General features: G+C 31.6%; 4 protein-coding genes and 1 non-coding gene across 5 annotated transcripts; 4 read left to right on the forward strand and 1 right to left on the reverse strand.

The window, feature by feature from the left end:
• The first annotated feature begins 573 nt into the window (after window positions 1-573).
• On the forward strand, window positions 574-7,016 carry LOC125826865 (probable GABA transporter 2). The gene is made up of 7 exons (XM_049506207.1): window positions 574-774; window positions 950-1,180; window positions 3,357-3,454; window positions 4,870-5,056; window positions 5,790-5,920; window positions 6,088-6,324; window positions 6,414-7,016. Exons 1-7 carry the CDS (start codon window positions 684-686, stop codon window positions 6,801-6,803), a joined length of 1,365 nt encoding a protein of 454 aa, XP_049362164.1. The 5' UTR covers window positions 574-683; the 3' UTR covers window positions 6,804-7,016.
• Window positions 7,017-11,824: 4,808 nt separating this feature from the next.
• LOC125826509 (uncharacterized) lies at window positions 11,825-12,450 on the forward strand. Its single transcript, XM_049505857.1, has one exon. The coding sequence runs from the start codon at window positions 11,825-11,827 to the stop codon at window positions 12,314-12,316; it is 492 nt and encodes a 163-aa protein (XP_049361814.1). The 3' UTR covers window positions 12,317-12,450.
• A 7,678-nt stretch (window positions 12,451-20,128) lies between these two features.
• Window positions 20,129-25,353, forward strand: LOC125826861 (protein SEH1). The gene is made up of 8 exons (XM_049506203.1): window positions 20,129-20,331; window positions 21,438-21,549; window positions 22,128-22,228; window positions 23,581-23,658; window positions 23,857-24,012; window positions 24,332-24,444; window positions 24,558-24,684; window positions 24,940-25,353. The coding sequence occupies exons 1-8, from the start codon at window positions 20,173-20,175 to the stop codon at window positions 25,069-25,071; spliced, it is 978 nt and encodes a 325-aa protein (XP_049362160.1). The 5' UTR covers window positions 20,129-20,172; the 3' UTR covers window positions 25,072-25,353.
• On the forward strand, window positions 22,955-23,072 carry LOC125827232 (small nucleolar RNA snoR104). Its single transcript, XR_007442982.1, has one exon. It is a non-coding gene; the product is annotated as a small nucleolar RNA snoR104 (small nucleolar RNA).
• Window positions 25,354-25,386: 33 nt separating the features above from the next.
• LOC125826860 (probable WRKY transcription factor 53) lies at window positions 25,387-27,436 on the reverse strand. Its single transcript, XM_049506201.1, has 3 exons — window positions 27,156-27,436; window positions 26,844-26,972; window positions 25,387-26,293 (listed from the first exon to the last, which is right to left on the reverse strand). Exons 1-3 carry the CDS (start codon window positions 27,434-27,436, stop codon window positions 25,684-25,686), a joined length of 1,020 nt encoding a protein of 339 aa, XP_049362158.1. The 3' UTR covers window positions 25,387-25,683.
• Window positions 27,437-27,910: the final 474 nt, after the last annotated feature.

The raw sequence follows: 27,910 nt of genomic DNA on the forward strand, positions 1-27,910 counted from the left end.
TCTTCTTTAAATTTTATAATCGATCAAAATTAAGATACTTAAAAGTAAGGCAAATGCGATATTTTTTTCTTATACAAAACATATTAAATTATCTCAAAAACATAATATTAGGTATATTATGTTACCTTCTTTAGATTCCATTTTTAGGACTATACAAGATTGTTGTATAACATATTAAATTAAATAAATACATCTAAAATATTTTAACATGAAAAATCAATTTAAACTATACTCCATCTGTTTATTTTTAATTGTCATCGTGCGTTTTTCAAAAATTAATTTGACTAATTTTTAAAGTTAAATTAGATTATATTAATTCGATATTTTAAACAAAAAAATAAATATTCAAAAAATACTATAAATTCAAACTTTTTGCATATCAATATGATGAAAAATACATTATAAAATGTTAGTGAAAGTTATTATCGTTTGACTCTAAAAATAAAATAAAAATTATGACAATTAAACATAGACGGAGGTAGTATATCAACCCGATTTTTAATAAACGGAAATAGAGTTAAATATAAATCTAAATCTGGGCATTGTACCTTCGTCAACTCCTATAAATGAGGGATTGTTTTGTCCTCTTCTGTAATTTCAATTTCTTCTCTTATATCATTCTTGTATACAACAAGAACGTAAATCACATATGAGTTCATCATAGTTATACAAAAAAATCGTTAATGGGTGTTCCAGAGCCTGTTCGCAATGACCCTTTTCCTGAAAATCGCCGTGAAGACGATGCTGGTGCTGCTTTTGTTCTGGAATCAAAAGGTTAAAAAAAAAAATTCAATAAATTTCCGTTTTTTGTAAGCTTAAAATGTCATTTTTTTTACAGTTTTATAGCTAAAGATTTCATCTTTTTATATAGTATTATAGCTGATTTTGTTGAAGAATTTCGTTTATAGTTGTGGTGTTAAAATGGGCGTTTTTTTATTTTTGGGAACAGGGGAATGGTGGCATGCTGGATTTCATTTGACGACGGCGATAGTAGGACCAACGGTGCTGACATTGCCGTATGTTTTCAGAGGTTTAGGATGGGCATTGGGGTTTATTTGTTTAACGGTGATGGGGTTGGTTACTTTTTACTCATATTATCTCATGTCTTTGGTTCTTGATCACTGTGAGAAGTCCGGTCGCCGGCATATCAGATTCAGAGAACTTGCTGCTGATGTTTTAGGTAGAAAAACCCCCCACCCCCACCCCCAATCCATGAAGAATTGTTCTTCTTTCTCCTACCTGCATAATTTGACCTTTTTATGTGTGTGATGTCATGGTGATATGCTTATTGTTGTTTTCTAGTTTAACTAGTAGACTTTTTTCCTTTGATAATTATGGTGTTGGGTTAGTACCTTGACTGATTATACGAGATATGTGCTAACTCCCCCAGTACAAGTTTCGGAAGAAATCACTTAGTGCTTTTTGACTTTGCTGAGATTTGAACTTGAGAGATTTTTTCCTTTTTGATAATCATGGTGTTGAGGTTAGTACCTCGACTAATTATATGAGATACGTGCTAATTCCCACCTGCATAAGTTTCGGAAGAAATCACGTATTGTTTTTTACTTTGCTTGAGATTTGAATTTGAGAGCCTTTTTCCTTTTTGATGATCTTGGTGTTGGGGTTAGTACCTTGACTGATTATACGAGATAGGTGCTAACTCCCACCAGCACAAGTGGTGGAAGAAATCACTTGGTGTTTTTTTGACTTTGTTGAGATTTGAACTTGAGACCTTTTGACTCTGCCAAGATTTGAACTTCAGAACTCATGGTTCTTGATTCGCTCCATTGACTATTAGGGTACACCCTTATATGTTCTATTTCAAATTGTAGCCTTTTTAGTTGGTTTAGATATTTAGTGCTAGAGAACTATAGAATAGTAAGTATTAGAATGGAATGAGCACAAATAGAGTGAAATGGATGGTGATGGATCATATGCCGACTTGAACTAGTTTGTAATTAAGGTGTGGTAGTAATGATTGTTGTTAGTTTTTGACTTGTCAATGGTTGTTGTTTTAAGAATAGAAGTCTAAACTATTGAATTAATCAAACGATGTAGCACTGTTTAAGTTTGTTTTTATTGTGCAATGCTATGCTGATTTAAAGGAAGGGGATTTCTGCCCTTTAGATAATTGTATTTACTACTTTTTGGACTGAGATCCAAAGATGATTTGGTTAGTCTTTCATTTGAAGTTACAACTTTTTGCATTTTTAAAATACTTAAAAGCTCTTTTAGAGGAAAAAGTTATTCTGGCATGTGTTAAGAAGAATTGATTCCACTAAAAAAACATAGATTTGCTTTATTGTTGTAGGTGGCCTTTGATGCCTCTAGTGGACCTTCAATGTGAGTGCAATGTTGATGTGACTTTGAATAGGATATTTGGCATGACTATTTTGACTGTAGCCACCAGACTTCAATGATTTTGTTAGATTTCTCCTAGGTTTAAAAGAAAAAATATATAGTTAGTGTTTTTTGTACCTTTTGAACATAGTGAATTTAGATAATTGGTGTTTGTTGGAGGAGGCTAAAAAAATAATGGATGGAATGAATGGCTTAAAGTTCTTTAACTCGTAGCTGTGTTGTCTAAGACAAAAAGCGTTAAAAAGTGTTTTAGGTCTCTCAGGGCTTTAAGCAACAAAGTGGAATTAAAATGTGGTGCTTTAGTTAAAAGAGGCGCACAACATAGCCAGTGTAATCCCATTGGGGAGGGTAGTGTCTATGCAAACCTTACGCCTACCTCAGAGATAGAGTGGTTGTTTCGGATAGACCCTTGGGTCAAGTAAAAGGCACAATGAAGAAAAAATTTAAAAATATATAATGCAAGAAAAAAGTAACAACTTCGTTGATTTCCTTTACAATAAATATATTTCTTTTGCCAATCATTTTTGTTGTTTAGTACAACTCTATTCAAAATAGAACTTATGAACAATGAGGTGCACCACTTAGTGCCTTGCCTACACTTAAATCACCCTAATTGACGCGAAGCACATATCCTGAGTTTTCAGGGCTTAAGCGTGTCTTAAATGAACCTTTGACAACACTGCCTCGTAAGAAGAAGTTAAACATTCTGAACCTCATATGAAGAAGTCAATCTACAATGCTAGATGAACATTACATTAATAGTTTTAATATTATTCAACATCTTCTCATCCAATTTAGGCCGGTTTTAGAAGTTTCGCTTTCTGCTAATATTTTGATTTACTTCCCACATATATTGGTTACATCGTATAATCTATTAGTCATTGAACGGTAAGATATATGAATGATGCCTTATATGTAACAACTATAACTCAAACTTGAGCATTTTACAACAAGCCTCTTTTAAAACTAAAGGATTTTGTGTTGCACTGATGTAGGTTCTGGCTGGATGTTTTATTTTGTGATATTTATTCAGACAGCAGTTAACACTGGCATTAGCATAGGAGCAATTCTGCTTGCCGGAGAATGCCTTCAGGTACTTGCTTCTGGAACAGCCAGTTGTCATTTTCCAGTTCTTCATTCATGTTAATTGTTAAATAAACTTCTCACCTCAACAAGTTTTCATTTCCAAGATTCACATATATTTGTATTCAGGAACTTTTCCTTTCAGTTATCCACTTATCTTTTTCCTCTTTGAGAATCTGACTCAACTAATATGTATGCTTTACAACAAAAACACTAAAGACTTTGGAAGTTCCATGAAAATCCACTAGCAGAGTAGCACAGTTGTTACAATAATATAACATGTATTAGCTGATTACTTGGACTTAGCACATGTCATCATCCATATAGATGATTAGTTTCTAAATGTTAATTGTTAAGTATGACATAATACCGTTGAAAGAATAACGTTTTGTCTCTTTAAACTTCTGAAAGAAAAGAAGTTGGTATCCCTAATAGGCTAATACAATTAACTAATTGTGAATGTGGCATCAGTTTTATCATTGGGATCAAAATATTAAGGTTATGCACAACCTTTCTTGTTTCTGTGCAGAATAAGCCATTAAGATGTATCTTAAGATCGCCTGTCCTTTCCTGTTGCATGTACCGAACCAAACTGCCAAATGGTCATGTAGTTTCTCTTATAAATGATTTTACTTCTACAATATGATACTCCCTCCATTTCAATTTGTTTGTCTTACTTTTCTTTTTAGTCAAGATTAAAGGATATTTTGATACAATCTATAGATTTTTAGTTTAAGACCACAAGATTCAAAAGTCTTCTTTACTTTATTAAATTTTGTGCCAAGTCAAAACTTGACAAACAAATTGAAACAGAGTAATTTTTTGGGTAATGGACCTTCATAACATTTCATGTAACAATGTTAAGTTGCGAAGAAATTTCAATAAGCTTAATTGACTTTTTGCATTATAATGGTAGAAGTTGAATAAAATACTAAAGGAATAATAGTTGAAAAGTTAGAGAAAATTTGAATCATCATATCATGATTTAACTCTAATTTGTTAAGAGGATTTTGTTTGCAATAAAGAAGTTAGAGTTGTGTAGAATACCTTGTTTGTAAATTAAGTATGAGAAACATTCAAGGACATCCCAAAATGAAAAAATGAGTTGTACTGGGATTGTGAAAGTACAAATTGGATAGAATTGGAGGCACTTGTCTTTTTGTTTGTAATTTTGCCTGCTTTGAGTTTGACCTGTTAGATCTTTTAGTGATTTTGGTACTCACCGATAAATTGATGGATATTTTGTTAACAAAAGACATGAGTCAATACAAAGGTTATTCAGTTTGTGATATGCTTCAAGGTCCTAAATACTAAAAAATATATAGGATGATAGCACAATTGAAATAGTTACTACGAACTATTGCTATGTTTACATTTTTTTTCAAGTTATTGAACAATTTGTTATTTCTTGTTTGCTTGTACAAGATCATGTACTCCGAACTTTCACCACACGGGCCACTGAAATTGTATCACTTCATTGCAATGGTTACAGTAATAATGATATGTCTCTCTCAATTTCCGTCCTTCCACTCCCTGAGGCACATCAACTTAGCATCGTTGTTTCTGAACTTGGGCTACACTTTCCTAGTTGTTGGTGCTTGTATTCGTGCTGGTAAGTTCTTATGTTCTTTGTGGTTCAGGTTCTTTTTCATGTCCTCGGAATATTTCTGAATAATTTGGAGAATCGAACACACAAGGTTACCAATTATCTTCAACCTGCATAAACTTGGTTACTAGAAGAGAAAATCATGCAGTTTTATGATGGACAACAGTGTAAGCCTTATTTCTTTTCTCGTTAGCTGTGAACCTTTAATAGGTGAGTACAACTGGTTTCCTTTTTTTCAGCTGAGTTAATGGTCAAGAACACACCTAAAGTATCTCCTTTTTTTCAAGTTTCATACCTGAACTAGGTGTGTGAGTTTCCTTCCTGAACTTTCACCAACTATTTATCAAGACACGACTCAACTATCAGTTGTTCTCTAAATATGAGCATCGTTCAGGTAGGAAAATGGAACAATTGATAGTTGAGGTGTGTTTTGATAAGTTGTTGGTGATAGTTCATGAGGTAGGAAACTCACACACCTGCTAGTTCAAGTATGAAAATCGAAAAACCGTGATACTTAAGGTGTGTTTTTCACTCTTTTCAGCCGTGACAATCTTTTTGTAATATGTCATTCTAAGAACACTCTGAAATGAGAGTTCAGAAATCAATATGCTTACATTAGTATATATGCAAACCTGGCCTGAAGCAAGCAGAAGTGTTAGTGGAGCCAATAATTCTTGTTAATAGCATGTAACTTTACTATATAGGTCCGGTTTAACTGAATATTTTCATCATTATGCAGGTACTTCAAAAAATGCACCTCCGAGGGATTACTCCTTAGAAACCTCACACCTATCACGGTTATTTAGCGCTTTCACGTCTATCTCCATTATTGCAGCCATTTTTGGGAATGGAATACTACCAGAAATACAGGTAAATAAATAGCTTCATTCATATTGACTTTCCCAATTTCATGATGTCCAATGGTCTTCGCTAGTCCATGATGATGTCGCAAAATATGTCAAATTGATGTATGTGTGGACAGTCAATAGGTTGTGACGCCATAGAGATGTAAGTTAATTTGTAGTCAACTAATGCAGGCAACTCTCGCGCCACCAGCAACAGGAAAGATGTTGAAAGGCCTTATGTTGTGCTACTCTGTAATCTTGGTTACTTTCTACTCTGCATCTGTTTCCGGATATTGGGTTTTTGGAAACAAATCCAATTCAAACATTCTAAAGAGCTTAATGCCGGATGAAGGACCTTCCTTGGCACCGACATGGGTATTAGGTCTTGCAATTGTCTTTATTCTTCTGCAGCTCTTCGCCATTGGTTTGGTAAGTCACGCATAAGCTACACAAGTAAATGTTGTTTCGCCAGCATGTTGTCATGTACATGGTGGTAACTATTTCAAAATATGGCACAGGTATATTCTCAAGTTGCTTACGAAATCATGGAAAAGAACTCGGCTGATGCAAACAAGGCTGTGTTCTCTCTTAGAAACCTAATCCCCCGAATAATCCTCAGAACGTTGTACATGACACTTTGCGGGTTCTTTGCAGCTATGTTGCCATTCTTTGGTGACATTAACGGTGTTGTAGGAGCTGTTGGCTTTATACCTCTCGATTTCATTCTCCCAATGCTACTTTACAACATAACTTTCAAACCAAAGAAATCATCTATTACCTTTTGGGTAAATACTTCTATAATGGTTATATTCTCTTGTGCTGGTCTTCTTGGATCCTTTTCTTCTATAAGAAAGTTGGTTCTAGATGCCAATAAATTTAAGCTTTTTAGTAGCGACGTTGTTGATTAACCTCTTGTTTAGATGACAAATGTATACTATTGTGCTTAGCCATATGTATGAAAGTTGTTGATAGTGAGGTTTCCGACCCCAACTAGCTTGGGATTGAAGCGTAGTTGTTGTTTATATGTATGGAAGTTGTATATCTATCGAATTGCGGGAATATGTATTTCAACAAGTAGTTTTCTGGTCTCTACATCAACATGATATATACCTGTTTGCTTATACATTTCATCAGCTGGAATTCTCTGTCAAAATTGAGAAGAGGATATTAACAAAATGTGATAATTAATCCTTCTTTTATTACTAAGTATATATGGTGCATTATTTATGTGACATTAGATCATACAATAATAATGCACTTATGAATTATGATGAATACAAAGTAGTAGATCTGGTGACAGGTACCCTTGGAATTAGTAAAGGTGCGCAAGAAAAAGTTTTTTTTTTTTTGAGTACTTTGAGTAAAGTTAAACGATGTCACATACATTGAGACGAGGAAGGAGTTGTTCATACTTATTATCTAAGATTATGGAAGTGTCATTAATTGTGATTTGTGAGTGTAATATTAACCTGAGGTAATCGTTAACCTAGGCAAAATGAAGACTAGACTTGTTCAAGTTGATTTTTAGAGTTTAATCTCTTATTAATTGTTGTTAACTATAGTAATGAGTCACTGTAAATTAATCATTCAAATCATTTTTTGGTTGTTCTTATATAAGATGGAAAAGAACATCAAATATATTTTATATCATTTTACTCTAATAAGATATCTAAGTCAAATTTCATTAACTTCATACTCAAATTGGTTAGTTATCAAATTAAAAGAACAACCAAGTTAAAATACTCTATTAATATTAATTCTTGAAGGATTTGAAGCATCAATATTCTTGCCAATTGTAGAAATTTTCCCCCAATTTATCATTTTACTTCAAAGAAAAATAAATTGTTTTCAATAGATTCTCGACTCAAAAATAACAATTGTAACCCTTAAAAAATTTAAAGATATGAAAAAGACATTTAAAAATAATAGTCTTTATCTATATTAATGAAAAATAACATATTTAATGAAATAGTTACAATGCATATAAACTGATTCGATTACTATTCACTACTATTACGTATAAAAAGAAAATAAATTGCACATAGTCAATGAAGGTGGGGATGTGACTTTTTGGCATGGTATCAAATGGATTTAATTATTAATTAAAGCAAGACAAATATGCATTATTAAAGGGGGCCACGTTTTATTTAATCAAAAAAAAATTGTCACAATGTTTTTGGATTATATCAAGACAAATATGCATTATTAAAGAAAGCCACGTTTTATTTAATCAAAAAAAAATTGTCACAATGTTTTTGGATTATACTAATCAGTCAAAGAAGTGTATTTTTAACTTCCAAAGCAAGCAAAGAAAATTGGTCTGTTCCCCAAATTTTGCAAATAGTTTGTTTGGTAATAAAATCCAATTTTATGCTCACGTCGTGCATTATTTTATTTTTTTAATTGTCACATCCACTTGTATAATGTGAATTAGTCTGCAATATGCTTAATTATTTATCAGTGATTTGTTTTGTTAGACAAATCATATGCTCAATTTATTAAATTAAATCAACGAGTCATATAATATTTTAATAAAATCAGTGAATGAGTGAAGAAAAAAAAAATTCTTAATATGAAACCGTAAGGGGTCGATCGGTAGCTGGATAAAATCCAAGTTATTCATGTATTATTTCTCGTATAGCTTATGAGACGTTTGGTATGTAAATAGAGAGAAAATAAGTTATTCACATATAAAATTAATATAACGTTTAGAATTTTGCATAATTAATACACATGTGTAAGTTATGAGGGAATTTATATATTATTTTATGCAGATTAAAAGGTGAAATAACTAATACATGAATAATTAAATCTTGCATAACTAATATGCATAAAATAATACATAAATTCACTCTACATTACTAATATCCGCAAAACTCTAATTTGCTATCAAACGACCTCTCAGTGGCATCTGACGTTATATCTGCCCTAGGATTAGATGAATGATTGGTATCTTTTCATTTTTAATCCAGATATCTCGAGTTCAAATTTTCGTTAAAACATGAAAGCGTCGTCTTCAAAAATGGGTCCGATGCTTTCAATTAGATGCTCTTCATAACAGAATGCTCCACTATGTCATCTAGCTTCTAAAAAAAGTATTGGATTTACTTTTGTTTTTATATGCCTAATTGGGGCCTTACTAGATATTAGACAAATTCCAGGTCATCATCATTTTATTCTTTATCTAAGATATTTTATTTCATTTAAGAGAAAAGGAACAATAAAAATTTGGAATTTAATCAATTCACTGAATTTAGGTAGATAAATGAAAGGATAAAGAATATAAAGTTGCATGGACTATATATTGTTTTTATTGAATTTATAATTAAGATTGGACCACTTTAAATTAATATTAAAGAGATAAAATTTTGACACACCAATTTGTAACCCAATAATTAATATCAAAATTAATGATTAATTTAGCAAGACAAATATAAATATTATCGAGTACTATTGTGAGTCTTATTGTATTGTCATTTGTCTTTATCAGTTTACGAGTAATATATGGATCGATTTCCTATATTCACCTATAGTTTTAAAGATGCACAAACAAAAAAAATATTAAAGCTTATGAATAAAGTGGTCGTAAATACTCATATAATGTGAATGACAAATAATTAATCTCTAATTTAGTTAATGTAAGGTAATATAGATTATGCGCAGAACTAATTTAAGGGAGATATTATCGATTGCATGTGAATAAAGTTTTATATGAAAAGTAGAATAGAAAAATAAATTACTTATAAGCAGTGGCGAATTTACAGCCAAAAAATAGGGCACCCACACCCGTGGTCTTCGTAAAATTAGATATTTTATATGTATATTTTTTAAGATTTTGTATAATATTATATTCTTGCACCCGTACTACAAGAAGTCTAAATGGTCCACATGGTTAAATGTTGAACTTTTGACCTTGAGGATTAAGGATCAATTCTCACTTCAATACATTTTACTTGGTGCACCCATGTTCAAAAAATCCTAGATTCGTCTCTGCTTATAAGTATATGCGATACGTTTTAAAGTAAGAAAACCTCTATGTATTTGATCAAAACAAATAACATTATGTTACGTTCTATTAAGATAATAATAATATACCCAGTTCAATTTTATAAATGATTCTAAAACATAAAATATACGTAAATATTACCTCATGGAGCATAAATGACAAAACTATTGTTGTATTAATTGACCCACGTTAATTGACTGTAGTCTCAATCATCATATTAATTACTCCATTAATTATTATAATATAAGGTTATCTTCTCATTAAATTATTATTTTTCTCGATATCAATGTTCAACCATATTATTTTATACTTTTGTTTCCTTCTACGTGTGAGAATAAGCTTACAGATCTACCAAATCGTAGAAAAAATGGTAGAGGAAAAAGAAAAATAAATGACATTATTAATATTCGTGTACACACTAGTCAAATATATATAAAAATAAACTACAATTTCCAAAGTTATTTATAATTAGAAACGATCTTTGACAAAGTAATAGGTTCCAGTCAAAATTATATCCATACATTCAGTAAATGTACTATATATCTTTCTTGTACTAATTAAATAATCATAAAATATGCTACATAAAGTTTTTATATATATATATAAAGCTTCAACATATAGTAAAGAAAAGGCAAATGCATGTTTTTAGCGGACCAGTTTCTTTCTAAAAAGTAAAGTTGTCTCGATATTCGATATTTTGTCTGTTTTATATTAATTGTTCTATTTTTATAAAAATATTTTAATTAATTTTTAAAATTAAATTAAATTATTTAATATTTTAAACTTATAATTTATTAGCTGTTAAAATTATAAACAAAATACTACTATAAATTACACTTTTCTCATATTAATATGAAAAAAGCATTTTAAAATATTAGTTAAAATTCATGTAATTTGAGTCTCAAAATAAAAATACCTAACAAATAATTTGAAATAAAGAGAATAATAGTATATACTGATAATAGTTGTGGTGTAGTAAAAGGTAATCTTTCATTATTTAACTTTTAACAAAGATCTTGAGTTTAAATTTTAAAAATATATTTTTCCTTTTTAGTGATAAGTGATAATCATATTAATCAAATTAATACATTTTAAATTTATAAAGTATATACATCCGACCCCGTGAAAATTTGACTTATTTTTCTTATATAGCCAAATCACTCAACAATCCTCATAAATGCTCCTTCAACCGTATGAAACTATTAAATCTTATCGATACGAATGGTTAGTAAGATGGTTGAAATTCCTTTATCCTCGATAATTTTTTGAATTTGAGTTTGAAACAATCAGAAATGAAAATATGAAATTAAACTCTGACTTTATACACCAAATGGTATAAATATAATATATTAATTTACTATTGGTTAATCTGTTAAGAAAAAATATCTTAAAAATCAATAACCCAATAAAAAACTAAAATTCAAAATCACTAAATCAATAACTCATAACTCATAAACCAATATTCCCTCTGTCCTAATTTAGGTGACACATTTTAGATTTTGAGATTATCGTAAATTTTTCATACATCTTTTAAATTCTTTGAATTGTCAATTATTGTGATTTATATTATTTTTTACGTAGTTTACAAATATATAAATTTTATTTTAAAAATTAAAAATTCCACGAGTAAAATCTCGATTAAACTTAAATTATTTGACTATCGAAAATAAAGTATATCACGTAAACTGAGATAGACGAATAACATTTTTTAGTTTGAATATTAATTTTGATTCGATTTGAATCCCACCCCCACTCAAGATCACCCTACCCCAATAGTCACAGCGAACACGTTAAAATCTTACTCGCCACAAGATAAAACGAACTTTCCTCTCAACTCCTCAAACACACCTTTCATATGACTCACCACTATATAAACCCCAAAATCTCCGTCAATTAATTCTCCACTATCCTTCCATAACAGCAATGGCGAAAACTCCAGAGAAAATCTCACAGCAAAAAATGGCTGCCAGCGCAGTAAACAAACCTCCCATATGGGATTGTGGAAGCTCACTCTACGACTCATTCGAGTTGAAATCATTCGAACGTCAACTCGATTCAGCCATATCTTCTCGAAGCCTCTCAATGCCTCATTTACCCGATCGCCGTGTTCTTATTCCACCTTCAACAACAGATCCCCAACAAACTACTCAACCGATTTCCAAAAAAACTTCTAGAATCTCTAGATCTTTCCAGAAACTTCTCAAATCCGTTTTCAGAGCAAAACAGAGTAACAGTCCGCTTTTTCAGGGGCAAAATCGAGATGGATTTTACGTCGTTTATGATAAATCTGGTGCACTTACGACGATTCCGGAAGGACCGGAGTACGACAGACTTTCGCCGGAGATTAAGTCGTTGGTTAGAAGAACAGGTTCCGAACGGTTCACGGCAACTTCCATTGGTATTTCATGTGCTTGATATATAATATAGATCTTAATCTAAGTAATTAGAATATAATGACTAATATGTATAGCAATAATTTCTTTCATCTTTTGGAATATTGTTGTTACTAGTTTTTGAACTAAAAAATTTGAAGTTTTCATGGCCTACAACGTAGAATATGTGACATTATTCCAAAACTTTTGGTTTGAGTTATTGTTCTCGAAGACTATAAATATCTTAATCACGATTCATATTGAAAATCCCTCCGCAAATAATTTGAGACGAAAGGAATATAATGCGTGTTTTGCATAGTTATCGAGTAATGTTTGTTTACTCAAACTTATAATTGTTGAAATTGAGATATGTTTACAGTCTGAGCAACTCGCAAGTTATTTTTGGTTAATGATTCGGTAGCCTTAATGACAGCAAGCTGGATTAGTTAACTCCCGCCTTAATTCACGTAAAAAGTAGCGCGCGAATAGTGCAAAGTATTCTATATTTATTGGTATTTAATTATGAAATACCTCTTTATGACTTAAAAATCATTAATATCTCAATTAATTGATTAGTTGAGGAAATTGCTCGAACATGTAGTATTCATGTTATGAGCCCGATAAATTTATCGATTTATAAAGGATGGTCGAGTTTATTGAGCAGTAGGTAGTTTTCACGTTGTGAGCTTTATAAGTTTATCGATTTATTTGCAAGGATGGTTGAGTTAGTTGAGCAGGAGTGAGGTTTACTTTTTTTAGGACTCTTTGTGTTTGAGTGTGATAAGTGTACCGATTCCTTTGGCCTATTATTCGAGCATGTAGTCTTCCGATTATGAGCTTAATTAGTCTATCAATTCGAAAATGTAATCTTTAGATTATGAGCTTGATATATAAATAATATGAAATCAATCAAAGAGGATTACATTAGAGAGCAAATTTAAGACTAAAATACATTTGTGTTGATTTTAACTTATCTTCGACGTGATTGATTTCTTTCTTCCTCTTTCGATTAATTTGAATATACGTGAAAAGTGAAAACATGTTCTATCAAGATTTTCTTTTCATGCACCATAGTGATTTGATTTCTTTGCATCACGGGTGAAGGTACCTAAAAGTTGACTTCCAACTATTAAGACTTAACTCTACGTTAGAGGTGGAGAAATGGAGCATTTAAGTAAAAATTGACAGCAAATATATGACCCATCTATAAGTGACCTAAATTTGACAACTAACCAAGCACTTCCTTCGCATTTCTTGGGAAATATATGGGTAGCTTCCTTACCATTTATATGCTTGATCGGTTAGTGAAAAATATTTTCGAAAAAATGTATATTAAAAGTTAATAATATATCGATGGAATCAAGTAATATGAAGTAAAAAATTGAGAAAAAAAATAAAATAACTTTCACTTATAAGTAAAAAGTCATTATATCCCCTTTAATAGAATATTTACCTGATAACTAAACATCAGAAAATAACTTTCTCCTAAAAATAAAAATAATGATTTTCGTATAACCAAACATACCATTTATGTTAAGATTATATTGGATGAGATTATAGTTTATTTAGAACTATATATATAGCATATATAAAACAAATGCATGCTAGAAGATTGCTAATTTATCTAGCTACCATAAAAAAGATTTATTGGCATCTTATGGTGGTTGAATTAAAGACGCATTATAATCAAGGTTTGTCTATATTTGTGGAGACCGCTAAAAGACTACGAAAGAGAATATTAATGAATTGTACCATTATCTTCAATTCTTATCCATGATTTTTTTTTTTTGGAACTTAGTAATACTATGTACTACTATATATTGACTTGTTCTTGAAAAGATTATAACAAAAAATAATTTAATTAATCTAGATCAAGTTTCAAAACCAAGTTATAACTTTACTAGAGCTACATGTAATTAAATTTCCTTCATAAAAAAATCATACTATAAGATAAAAATTCATGAATTCACCACTACCTATAATTAGCTAGCTAGGTACGTATCAAATTGAATAAATTAATTCTTAATCTGTCTTTCCTACTCTTTTTTCCGGCTCATAATCAAATCGAATCATATCGAACCAATTAATCCTTGGGATCAAATTTACTCCCTCCGTCCTTATTTAGTTGTTCATATTTCCTTTTTTAGTTGTTCCTATTTAGTTGTCTATTTTGACAAATCAAGAAAGGACAACAATTTTTTTCCTATTATACCCTTATTTAAAGTGAAAAGTTATCATAAATAAGTAAATAAACTTATGAACTTTCAAACATTGATTAGTTATCTTGAATGAATTTATTTTGAAAGTAAATTGTACTATAAGGGTAAAATTGTAACTTCACTATGCTAATTATTGTTGCCTTAATATGTGTGTCATTTCTAAAGTGGACAACTAAATAGGGACGGAGGGAATAGTAATTAGGTGATACAAATTAAAGTTGCTATGATAAAAATTAAAAGAAGTTCACGGATGAAGCATGAATATAATTAATGAATATTGGTTTAATTAATTAGGAAAGATGATTAATTACTATAGTTATATATATACTCGTGAGGTTGGTGGTAAAGCATTTATATACTTTACAGCATTACATACATTTAATTATTTTGCAGAAGGAAGCATTTAATTGGGCAATTGACACTAGAGTTTCTATCAAACTTCATGTCAATCTAGTAGTACAACTAGTAAAGATTAAAAACAATGAATTTAATGCACACTGTGTCATACATGTGTGGCCCATATTCAATTTTTGAAACGTCTCGACGTGTTGTTGTTGTAATTTAGGTCACTATTTCGAGCGCGTATTATCCAGTGTTTTAAAAAGCGAGGCGTTTTATACGGTATGGGCGAGACGTAAGTCTCGAGACACGGGATGTAAGTTCCATAGATTCACGGGGTGTAGTCTCATGTATATTCAATTTTATAGTTTTATTACTAATAAAATAAGCAAAAGTAAACATTTCAATGATTTTACAAATAATTTTTTATAAATAACCTATAATATATAGAAATTATATTATGATTTTTATTTGAGATAAGTGTTAATAATCAATAATGAAGGAAAAAAATCATTATAATTACTATTTGAGAAATATCATTACACCAATAATAAAAAAAATATGGTTTAAAGCAAAAAAAGGTTAAGAAAATAATTTATGCTCGAGGCTTACGCCTCAAATTTTAGAACTTACATCTTATATATCTACGTCTTAAATTTATGCCCCGAAACGTTTTTGATAGCCCCACCCGAAACTCGCCCCAAAAACGTTTTTGAAAACACTACTATTATCTATCTTTTTAGATTTTGTGTACATCTTCAGAAAGTCATTTAATATAGTCGTGAGACATTATGCATGATCGACCACAAAAAACTGATGTTTTGACGTTTTCTTGAATTAGACAAGCCATGGCCATATGATCAACTTAATAAGTAGAAGGAAAACGAAAGAGAGATGTGTTAGGGTTTTGCCCTGATTTTCTTACCATAATTTAAGATTTATTTTTTCTTAAAGAAAAGACAAAACATTACCATAAATGTTTTTACTTTTCCTGAAAGGAAAATATAATATTCTTTCATATTTGGTTTATTCTTTCCTTTTAGGAAAAGGTTTTGGAGTAGCTAGTTCTTTTCTAGTAGGAAAGGTTTTAGGACTCTATAAATATAGGTTTGTTTATTCTAACACAATAACAATAACATTCACAATGTAGTCGTTTAAGAGTCTTGTTTATGGGGAGATTTATTCTCTCTAAAGTTTCAATGTTTTTCTTTATATTAGTTTTGATATAATAATATTTTGATTTTTAGTATAAGTTTTTGTTATCTGATTTATCAACTATATGATTTGCAAATTGTAAATTTCTGCATGACGCCCTAATCATCCTTCATAACCCAACAAGTGATATCAGAGCACATGGTCCAACGATCCCATGGTCCGACGATCCTATGATTCAATGAGGTTGAAGATAGGCTCAAGATGGTTTCAAATCAATTTGTAATCAACTGATGATAATGAAGATTTTTGTGCTACTATATGTGGAGAAAAATTTCAAATATATTTTCAACAATATCCTGCTGCTTTATCCTTAAAAACAAAATCAATTTTCAACCCATCTTTGCTTTAATACATGGGCTCCAACTTTCAACCCCAACAATTTTTAATGTTGGGGCTCCAACTTTCAACCCCAACAATTTTTAATGTTGGGGCTCCACTTTTAACTCATGCATCTCACTTTTAATGCATGAGCTCCACTTTTAACTCATGCATCTTACTTTTAACGCATGAGCTCCACTTTCAACCCTGCTTATAACTTTTAACACAGGGCTCCAATTTTTTAACCCATATCAATTTTTAAATCTTGGTAAGCAGCAGTGATACATGAAGATTTTGTGAAGAACAAGATTATCAAGCATATGAAGAAAACAGATCAAGCTTTGTCAAGAAAATTCAGCCAAAAGGGGAGATTTGTTAGGGTTTTGCCCTGATTTTCTTATCATAATTTAAGATTTATTTTTTCTTAAAGAAAAGACAAAACATTACCATAAATGTTTTTACTTTTCCTGAAAGGAAAATATAATATTCTTTCATATTTGGTTTATTCTTTCCTTTTAGGAAAAGGTTTTGGAGTAGCTAGTTCTTTTCTAGTAGGAAAGGTTTTAGGACTCTATAAATATAGGTTTGTTTCTTCTAACACAATAACAATAACATCCACAATGTAGTCGTTTAAGAGTTTTGTTTATGAGGAGATTTATTCTCTCTAAAGTTTCAATGTTTTTATCAAGTAATAATATTTTGATTTTTAGTATAGTTTTATGTGTCGTCTAATTTATCACTCATGATTTACAAATTGTAAGCTTCCGCATGACGCCATAATCACCCCTTCAGAACCCAACAAGATGTGTGACCCAAATTCATTTACATGTTATTATTTTAAGTTAGGTTATTATATTGTTTACCGTATATATTATGTATATTTATGAAGATTTTGTATGCCACTTTCAAAAATTCATGTAATAATTGAAGGGTATTATGATCGATTATATAAAACTAGTGTTTTGTTATTACATTGAACTTAACAATTAATATAAAATGTCTATGATGATTTTCGACTTAATAATAAAGGAAAGACAGAAGAGAAGCTTAACAATTTTTATTAGGTAATCACTACCTAACCTATTGTCAGGAAAAAAATCGAAGAACTTCCCTTCATTCATTACTTACTAAACTAGAAAGTCTTAAAGAGTATCTTTCAAATTTCATGTGAATGTAGTGTATATAGTACATAGAAGTAAATATAAAGAGGATGGATCAATTAATTTAATGTAGGGAACCATACATGTGTGGCCCATATTTATTTTTTGAAAAATGTTAGGACGTGTTGTTTAAAATTAGGGTTTTCTCTTTTAGAGATATAATATTTGTCTTCTAAAAAATTGTTTGCACTTGGAAAGAAATATTTAATAGGAGTAGTTGGGAGGCATTATGGGTTGACTAAAAAAAAAGATGTTTTGACGTTTTATAGAATTGGACAAATCTATTACTCCCTCCGTAAACAATTGTTTGGCAGGTATACTAAAATTAGATGTCCAAGATTAATTGTCAATTTAAACAATCAAGAAATAATTAGTCACCTTTTTTCCAATTTTGCCCTTAATGATAGTATAGTTCAATTGAAAAGTTATGTTGACTTTTGATATTCTTGGTATTGTAGGGTTATATTAGTCAAATTACACCTTGTATTAAATTTTTCTTGAGGGATGTGCATGACCTTACCCTGACAAACAATTGTGGACGGAGGGAGTATAAAATTTTGATATTTAATTATTTGAGGAAGATGAAGGAAAGCAATGCTTAGCGAGTCTTTAATAGGGCAATTATATTATTGTTAGCAAAAAAGTTCAAACAATTTTCCTTCATTCATAATTAGGCCGAAGACATGACATCTCATGTCTTTGAGTCCATCCATATACACTTTCTTCTTAAACGCCTCATTTAATTAATATATTAGTAATAACTGAATAATAAGAAATATTTGTAAAAGGTAATAAATAACTTCTAATTAATCTAAAAAATCAAATATTTAAACACAAATTTAGTTAGCTAACATGACAACATATATTCTTTTGTATACAATTGTTCTTAATATATATATATATATATATATATATATATATATCGAACATCGAATAAAAAAGTCACAGTAAAAGAGATGTCCACCCTCTCATTTACGGTCTAGAAGTACACATTAATAAGCTTTAAGTCAAACTTACCGCCCATTCCTTTATTTATTTCTACAAATTAACTTGTGATTGTGGACATGAAGATGTGGACTATTCACTAATCTTTGAAAAGACTCCCCTTTTACAAGGGAAACCATACATGGAGGTAGGTTTTCCAATTTAACTTTCTTCAAGTCTTTTACAACATAAATGATAATAATGAAAATGATATTCACATTATTATTTAGGGATAAGGGTTTGAAAAATACCTCAACTTTGGTCGGATTTGTTGTTACGATACTAAACTTTCATAAGGACTTATTACCTCCCTAGACTATTTAATACCGTATTTTTTACCCCTGAACTATTTAATAGTGTATTTTAAAGGTATATATGTGTCAACGTGGACACATTACTATTTATAATTTTGCATTATTTTTTATGTCCACGTGGGCAAATATATATATATTTAAAATATGGTATTAAATAGTCTAGGGAGGTAATAGGTCCTCATGAAAGTTTAGTATCGCAACAGCAAATTCGATCAAAGTTGAGATATTTTTCAGACCCTTATCCCTATTATTTATGAGGAAGTGATCTTTTATAGTTGTTATGAAGTCAATATTTTTGTTAGAAGAAGTCGAAATATATAGAAGTAATGAAGAATTTAGGAGAATTCAAGATAGAATATATAGTTAAATTTTCTATTCGATGATATCGTTTTTCTGCATACTTTTTAATTATTATTATAAAATATCATTACAAAGTATGACTGATATTATATTTGTTTGTGTATAAATAAATCACTTGTCGATATGTAGTGTAAATTTTTAACGAAAGAATATCAATTGATACCTCTTGAATAAGGGTGACTATGTCACTGTCTATGACCACTCACAATATGAAAATTGAATGTAAAAAGATTAGGAAAACTTGCCAATATGTATGGTCCGACAAACTTATCTAACAATATGATCAAAACATATAAAATATATACACTAATTATGTATTATTATATGTATATCATAGTATAGTATATGAATATTATACTTCAATATACAAAATATATACACTAAGACGTTTCGTTTCCATTTTTTAGTTAAAAGCATCACATAGTATAGTGATAGTGCCCGGTCCGCAGTTGCGGAGTCCGCCTTCCCTTGAAAACATTTGTTGATTATCATGTTTCTCGCTGGGGTGATTTGGTCTGATCAGAGTCAACTGACTCACATGGAATACATGATTCATTTTCACTAAGCCGGTTGCTTCAGTCTATAGACTATCTTTCCTGTATGCTTTTCTACGAGGTCTACTTTCAAACCGGGTCAATCTTTTAGATTGTTTAAGTAGGTTTGCGCTCCTACCACCTCTTGGTAAAGTAGGCTCTCTTGTGTTGTTTTCTTAAATAACACTTGCTTTTTTAATGACTCGAACCCATAATCTCAATATTGAAGATGAAGGTGCTTACCATACGAATCCAAAAAATAGAAGCGTATAAATGTTTAATAAAAGAAGAAGAAGAAGGTGGTTTATGTAATACTTGAAACTACAGGGTAGGTTTATGTAATTAAAAAAAAGTTAAAGAAGCAACAACGTCGAGAGATAAAAACCCTAGAAGAGAAAAGGGGTTTTAGAACCCGCAAAATCTGCAGAAGATTTGTACATTGGGTGAAGAAGGAAGAATGGATAAAGCCATTATTAAGCTTGACGAAGGTACAACATGCACTGCGTGGAATTATTCGGGTCACAGATTAGCTGCTGGTTCAACTGATGGTACTTTGTCCGTTTTTGATTCTACTGACCCGGCTTCATCTGTTTTCAATTGTTCTTCTAAATTCAAGGTTAGAAAAAACTCAATTTTCATATGAATTTGCTTTAACTCTCATTTTGAAGTCATATGGATTTGAAGTTTTTTTTTTTTTTTTTTTTTTTTTTTTTGTGTGTGTTGGAAAGTACAATTTTTTGATATAGATTGATGTAGTAGCAATGTACATCCAAAGAGTCGAATAGATTATTTATACAATAGATTATTTATACATATAGGAATTAAGTATGCATCAATCCGAGGTTGGGTATATGGGATAGTGAGGATCATTGTCCTTGTGGTCGATAAAGTCGGGTAGAACATGAGGTCTCAGGTTCAAATCCCGGCATTTGGTGAGCAAAGTTACCAGGTACATGTGTTGGTGGGAGATAGAGATATTTGGTGGAAATAGTAAGAATTGTGCTCAAACTAGCTCAGGCACCACCTCATAAAAAAAGATGGGATAGTGAGGATTATATTCCCAAACAAAAAAAGGGAACATTTGACTCTTGATATCAGACTTTGGAGTCCATACAAGAATCTCCTATTTGAATAGAAGCCAATAAAATGTAAAACGGGGCAGAAGTTAACATTTTTTTTCCATGTGAAGTCATATGTAATAAGAGAGATTCACGTCCTCCTTGTGTTTCTTGTATAGGCAACAGGTACCATAAGTATATGTTACTAAGGTTTCAGTGGCAGAAAAAACTGGACAAGTAGTATTGTCGAACTACAGTCCAGAAAGCTTGCAAGTATTAATGGTCTGTATGGCAAAAGGTTGAACTTTCGAATAACTATTTAGAAGCAGAATACATAACTAATCCAAATCAGTTAAACTTGATTCCTTGTTTTTTCTCAGTTAGCCATTTTTATTTTGCTCTAATGTAATCTAAGGATTGAGTATGAAATTGAAAAACTGATGAACTGTATAAACTAACTTCAAAAGGAAGAAAAACTGTAACTGGCTTAGTCCTTTTTGTATACTTTCAACTCCAGTACTAACGTAGTGCTGAGCAAATAAGCTTTTAATTTATTTTTTTCTTTCGCTTAACTATGAAAAAAATAATTGTGATCATAAAATAGCCTTAGATTCTTGAACTGAAATCTATGCGATTGCATTTCCACTTTTGACATTTTGATTAGGTGCATGAATCCAGCATTGTAAAAGTTGTTTGGGCTCCACCAGAATATGGAGATGTAGTTGCGTGCATTTGTGCTGATGGAAGTTTGTTGTTGTGGGAGGAGGTAGTTGAAGGTGAGGACACATTTCTTCTGCATTTGTTGATGAAATTATTGTCATGAAGCTAAGCTGAACATTATGTTATGTGTGCCTTTTCCCCTTCTTTTTTGCATGGGGATGTTTTGCTGATGAAAGTAGATAGTCAGAGTGAAATCTTTCGTTTCTTTCTTTTGAATCTCTAAAGACAGGAAAAAGAAGCAAAAGTAAACTTATTCTCTGTTTTTCCACAAATGTTTATGAAATATCGGAAAAAAAGAAAAAATCTAAACAGGAAACTTAATATGAAATTGAAGATTATTTTGGTTCTTTATGGCATTTATTCTTCCTTTTCTATTGTGTTTGGCAAGAGTAATTGTGAAGATAAATCTTTTCCCTTAAATTCTTAGTAATAATCTCTGTTTCATATTATCAGTGAAACTATAATCTTAATCTTATCCTCAATTCAGTTACTTGCTTTCATAGTCCTTCTTTAATCTATGAATTTTTTTAATTTTATCTGTAAATACTTTCTCAAATTTTACTTCTGACAATAATTTCACATTTGTTTTTCTTAACATTTGACTAGAGACTTACAATGAGTTACTATTCTTTAGATTCAGAGCTGCTTCAGTGGAAGCTGTGCAAATGCTTTGACAGAATCTCATCCCAAGTTCTGGATGTTCAGTTTGGAGTCTCCCAAACAAGTCTGAAATTGGTGAGTTTGAATTAGATTGGTCGTAAATGTCTATGATTTGACATTGAAATGTGATAGCAGTTGTTTGAATAGCTTGTGGGTGGCAGGGTGCTAGGGATTAGAACAAAGAGATGTATCTATGTTGTTTTTGAGTTTATGATTACTGATTTTGTTGTATTTCTCTTTCATGTCTATAGTGCTTTAGATGCGAATCACTCAATAGTCATAAGCAATCTATTGTTGTATGCATCTCTGCAGGAATAGTAAAAAACTTTATGGCTTGCCCTTGACTGAGATGTTGAATGTATCTCTGCCAGAAAAATAAAGTTGTTTTTGCTTGCCCTTAACGGAGATGTTACTTCCCCCTTCTCTTGATCTTTGCTGCAGCATTGGGATTGATTTCTTGTTACTTGTAGAGTGATGTGCTAAAATAATGTACCTTTATTGATTAAAAACCTTATATCTCATCTAAATTTATTTCAGCATATCCAGTACTCTTTTTTTTTATTTTTTTGTGTTCTTAAATTGTTAAAATCACCTCTTATAATCTGTTAACTGAATAGCAGAGAACCTACAATGCCAAGTTGCTTATTGCTTATTAATACTTGCATTTATCGATATCACTGGTCTAAAAAATTGAAGCTCTTTTTGGGAGTGTGAAAGCGAAGTGTTCTTCTCATTGACTTCTCCCCTAACTCCTTGTAAAGTTGATTGGGTTAGTTAATGAATTCATCTGGAAGGAAAGAAGGGGAACATCTACGAGGTCAGATGTTACCCGATACAATCTTCCCACAGTAAAACTCTGTCATAAGATGCTTGAGGTACTTGAGAGAGTTCTTCAAGCTGTTGATCAGGAGGCACATAAAGCAACTATAGGTTCACACTAATTTGTACTGCTTTTTTTGTTGTTATTTGGCTCTAAAGTATGCCGTCTAGAATACCTAAAATGAATTGCTTTCTAGAACAAGATCACATTGGTACTAAGTTAAAAGTATTCCAAGTTTCTTTTTTCTCTTTTCCTTTTTGAAGTTTCGAGGAAAGATCCCTACTCTTTCTTTTGCATTTGGCAATATGAGATGCCAAAGTGTTATATATGCTACTTAAATGTGTTAGGTGGGTTCCCCATGGAGGTGTGACAGAACAGAGTGGCCAATACCTGTACATTGTGGTCTTGCTTTATTTTACTCGCAAATCATTTAATTTATGGGCCTTTAGATCTGATGATATGTTCCTTATTTTTTTCTTCAATTTCACGGGATAGGCAAGGATGAGATAAAACTGCCTGATCCAGTGATTCTTGGTTTTCAGCTTTTAGTCTATATGACTACATAAAGTCATTGTGATCACATTTTCCATTATTTTCTTTCACATAGGTTGCTGCGTATTCAGATGGCCAAGTGAAAGTGTTTGAGCTCCTAGATCCATTTGAATTGAAGAATTGGCAGCTGCAGGTGTGTATCTACATTCTGCTTCTTTGACTTTCTGCCTCATGAGCCATGTTCTTCCTTATTGGTCATTTATATCGCTTTATCTTTCTGGTGCAGTACTTGTTCTATACATACTCTGAAAATGATGATAGCATTTAAAGATGACACATTATGAATGTTACTAAGAAATGGAGAAACTAACTTTTAGTCCTCTTTTTGTAGGCTGAATTTCAGAATGTCATTGAATCTGTATCTAAATTTGGAAATGTTTCATGCCGATCAGCTTCTATTGCTTGGAATCCCTTGAAAGGAGAAATCCAGCAATCAAGCTTCGTTTTGGGTTTTGATTCCGATACGCCACACCTGAACTCCTCCAAGGTATGGCAAGTTCCTTTCTTACTGTTAACTTTAAGGATTGCGTTCTATAATCCTTAATTGGTTCTATTTACATCATCTTTCTTTATTAGCTAAAACTTGGCAGTGAATTTATTGCATTTTGATTCTTGTTGATAATGAATAAAAGTTCAGCTAGTTTGCAACTTATACGTGTCTTTTTGACATTTGTAAAGTCGGAAGATGTAATTCTTGAAATCTTAAGCTGCTATCAGCCTTACTCTCTTGATGGTCTTAAAAGCTGTAAATATATTTGGTCTCTGATGGGACATATGTAATGTTATCATATCATAGATTTCCACAGGTTTGGGAATTCGATCAGGATCATCAGAGATGGCTTCCAGTTGCAGAATTAGCCTTACCTGCAGATAAAGCTGATCCAGTCTCTACTGTTGCATGGGCACCAAATATTGGAAGGTTAGCTCTTGACAACATCCTCCTTAAAACCATTTAGCCAAACACTGCCGGTAGTGAAAAATTTCTGTTTAGCTTGTTGTATGCGCTTTCTAATTTAAAGCTTCCTTTTTCAGGCCGTATGAGTTAATAGCAGTTGCCACTTGCAAAGAAATTGCATTATGGCATGTTGGATCAAATCCAGACTCTGATGGAAGGCTCTCGGTGGAGAAGGTTGCAATGCTCTCTACTCATGACAGTGAGGTGCCTAGTGCAACACTATTTAGTTTAGCTGTTCTTGTAAATCAATTAACACGTTTAGATCCCAACACTATTTTTGAGTTTCTTGATAGCGTAAAGTGACTGATATTATTTGTTTTGGTTTTAACGCACGGATCAATTGTCTTGAGTGATCCTACATTCCCTTACCTTTATTTTTTCTCATCTGCCAATTCTCTAAGGCGATTGATGACAAAAACTTTACATTTACTTTTACCATATTTGATATTTATCGTGCAGGTATGGCAGATGGAATGGGACATGAGTGGGATGACACTTGCTACTACTGGAAGCGATGGTGTAGTTCGCTTGTGGCAGTGCAACTTGAACGGAGTTTGGCATGAACAAGCGACATTAGAGCCCACTAGCTAGCCTGCTTATGTGATTTTCACATTCAGGCTTGAACAAGATTGCAAGAACCCAATGAAACACAAGATTCTGTGGTCTATCCATGTTACCTATTTGTCATCAGGCATATCATTTTGTAAAGCTAAGTGAGCCTTGCATTGTAAGTGGGGGAATATGAAAAATTCCCAATATGATTATGTTCATCTAATATACTGGAACTTGTTTGAGCCCATTGTTTTAGTATGTATGGAGAATTGGGGATACAGAGTTTTGATTGAATATGAAAAAAACTCGTGTTCGTTGTAAGATTATTGAAAAGTATGTTGTTCATAATCTGGAGAGCATCGCGTTGGCTTTGAAGCAGTTGCTTGGTACTAGCATTTTCTAGACGTGGTTCGGTTATTCCCATGGATCATACAATTTCATCAAATTTATGAACATTCAGGCAGTCTTTTGCAAGAATGTGGTTGAAAGTTAAAAAAAAAATACTAGGCTATTGATACAAAATATTATAGCTTGTTACTACCCTTGGCTAGTTTTCTTGTTAATTTATATAAGCACTTCTATACTACAAAAATAGAATTGAGTGATCAAAATCCAAGCTATTCTTTTTTATTGTCCTTTTTTTGACATTATTTATCTGAAAAAATCTGAGAAATTTGGATCAAGCTCCACATGTTCAAGTGGAAACTCCAAACCTATAATTGGAGAGCTTGTTGATGAAGTGTTGGCTGAGAACAAATCCGGGAGGTCTGATTCTGAATGGTGCACGTTATAAATTCTTTGTGAATCATTCATCTGGCAGGTTGGTAATGAGAAGTAACTTGATTCAGGAGTTGTAGGAGAGACAAAAGACGGTGAATAACGCCCAACCAAATTGTCATCAACTTGTGACATCTGGAAATGCAGATTTTCGTCTACGAAACCAGAGAATGTTGGTGAAAATGGGAAAGAACATGTTGCTTCTTTCTTGTCCAAATCGTTTGTATTCACTCTCAGATTTGCTTGTAAGTTCGCGAGCATTTGGTTCGATGGTGTTGTTCTTGGATTGTTGGCATGTTTCTTGTGTTTATGTTTCTCTGGTGATTTTGGTTGTGTAGCAGCTGCAGCGCAGTTATAAGTTTGGTTACAAGTATGTGACCCTTTGTATGTGATTTCAAATAGTGCAGGATCATCATCAGACCTTTGCACTTGCTTTGTTGCCCAACAGTTCTGCATTAGTCTATATGTGCATCTGTAGTAACTCCTGCAAACATAATGAAATCTCGTCGTTAGGACAAAGGACGATGTTCGATTAAATTATGTACTATCAAGAGAGTAGAGCCGTCAAAATGAGCTTGATTCACGAGGCTAGAATAGCCCAGCCCAGCCCAGCCTGTTACTTGAGCAGGATAAGGTTTAGTTCCATTGAGCTGATATAAGCCCCACCCAAATAAGCTTGTTGGGTCCACAGACTGGGCCGGGCTGGTATTTTCCAAGCCGTTTCAAATGAATGGCACATCCTAGCCCGTTAAATTCCATAACACAGCCTAGATTGGGCTAAACAGCTTGCCGGCCCTTGAGACGGGCCGGGCTAACATTTTAAATGCCGGGCCTGTCTTAGTCCTTCAAATTTCATAGCCTTTGAGGACTTAGCTGGGCTTGACTGAACCAACTCGTTTCGACAGCTTTACAGGAAAAAATTACCAAAAGGGTACTAGAAATCTTGAAAATTTCACTTAAATTTTACATTTTTTCCCCTAAAAATATTTTAAAAGTTGGTACCCTTTTTTAGTAAAATTCTTGAATATATTCACCTTGGATATTTAGCACCAAGAATGTCTTTTTGCCCATATTTTCTCCAACTATATCCATCATCAGTAGGCCCTTCATATCCATTTTCTGCACTCACTCTCACTTGTTCACTCCATGTAGGCATCTGTTTTCTGCAACAACCATTAAAAAAATAAATCAATTTAACTCAAAAAAATAAATCAAATTTCAAATATTCAGTCAACTAACAATTATTATCTCATAGTCGCCTTTTTTCTTGATTCCTTTTTTTTTTCAACAAAAACATGTGACTTTCTGAGATAGCAACTATTAGCTGACTCGAAAAATCCTCTAACCTTTTCTTTGAAACATATATGAAATCTTGATCATCACTTTTAGGATTTTCATCAACAGAAATTGATGATTCAGGTGGTGCTACAAGTAGTGGAGTTTGTGTTACTGAAGCACTAGTCCAATTAAGAATTGACAATGATTTTTCAAATGAAGAAAGAATCATTTGCAAATGAAAATCCAATTCTTGAATTTTATTTGAAGCTCTTAATTGCTTAACATGTTCCAATCCTTGTGTTAATTCATTGATCAATGAATTATATTCACAATTGAATCCACAATCCATTTTCTTGAAGAAAAAATAAATCTCAAGATTAAAAATGTAATCTTGAAAATAAGTGGCTAGTGAAAATAATTTAAGGTGTTTATGGTTATTTTACATAAATAAAATGTAGTGAAATTTAGAAGTTTCTGAAGAAGGAGAAGAGAAGTTTCTGTTTTTTTTTTTTTTTTGGGAATTTGTTAAGAGAATGATTTGAGGAAAAAATGAGTTAGAAACAGCTGAATTTAAAAGGAAATGACATGTGGAGAAATAAATTATAAATTAATTTTTTTTTATAAAAAAAGTGAGTGTTGAAGTGGAATATAGTTTGAAAGTTGACCGTGGAAAACGAGTTTTTTTTTTTTTTAGACCAGTCTTTGGTCATAAAATCTTTTTTCAAGTGAAAATGTTTTAGTGAACAAGGTCCAAATGCTGACCAATTCAAACTTGAAAAAAAAAAAAACTAAATAAATTATAAATCTCTTTCTACATTATCTT

Source organism: Solanum verrucosum, unplaced genomic scaffold (assembly GCF_900185275.1).
Source record: "Solanum verrucosum unplaced genomic scaffold, falcon-dt-bn FXZP01000060.1, whole genome shotgun sequence".
In the NCBI taxonomy this organism is placed as follows: domain Eukaryota; kingdom Viridiplantae; phylum Streptophyta; class Magnoliopsida; order Solanales; family Solanaceae; genus Solanum; species Solanum verrucosum.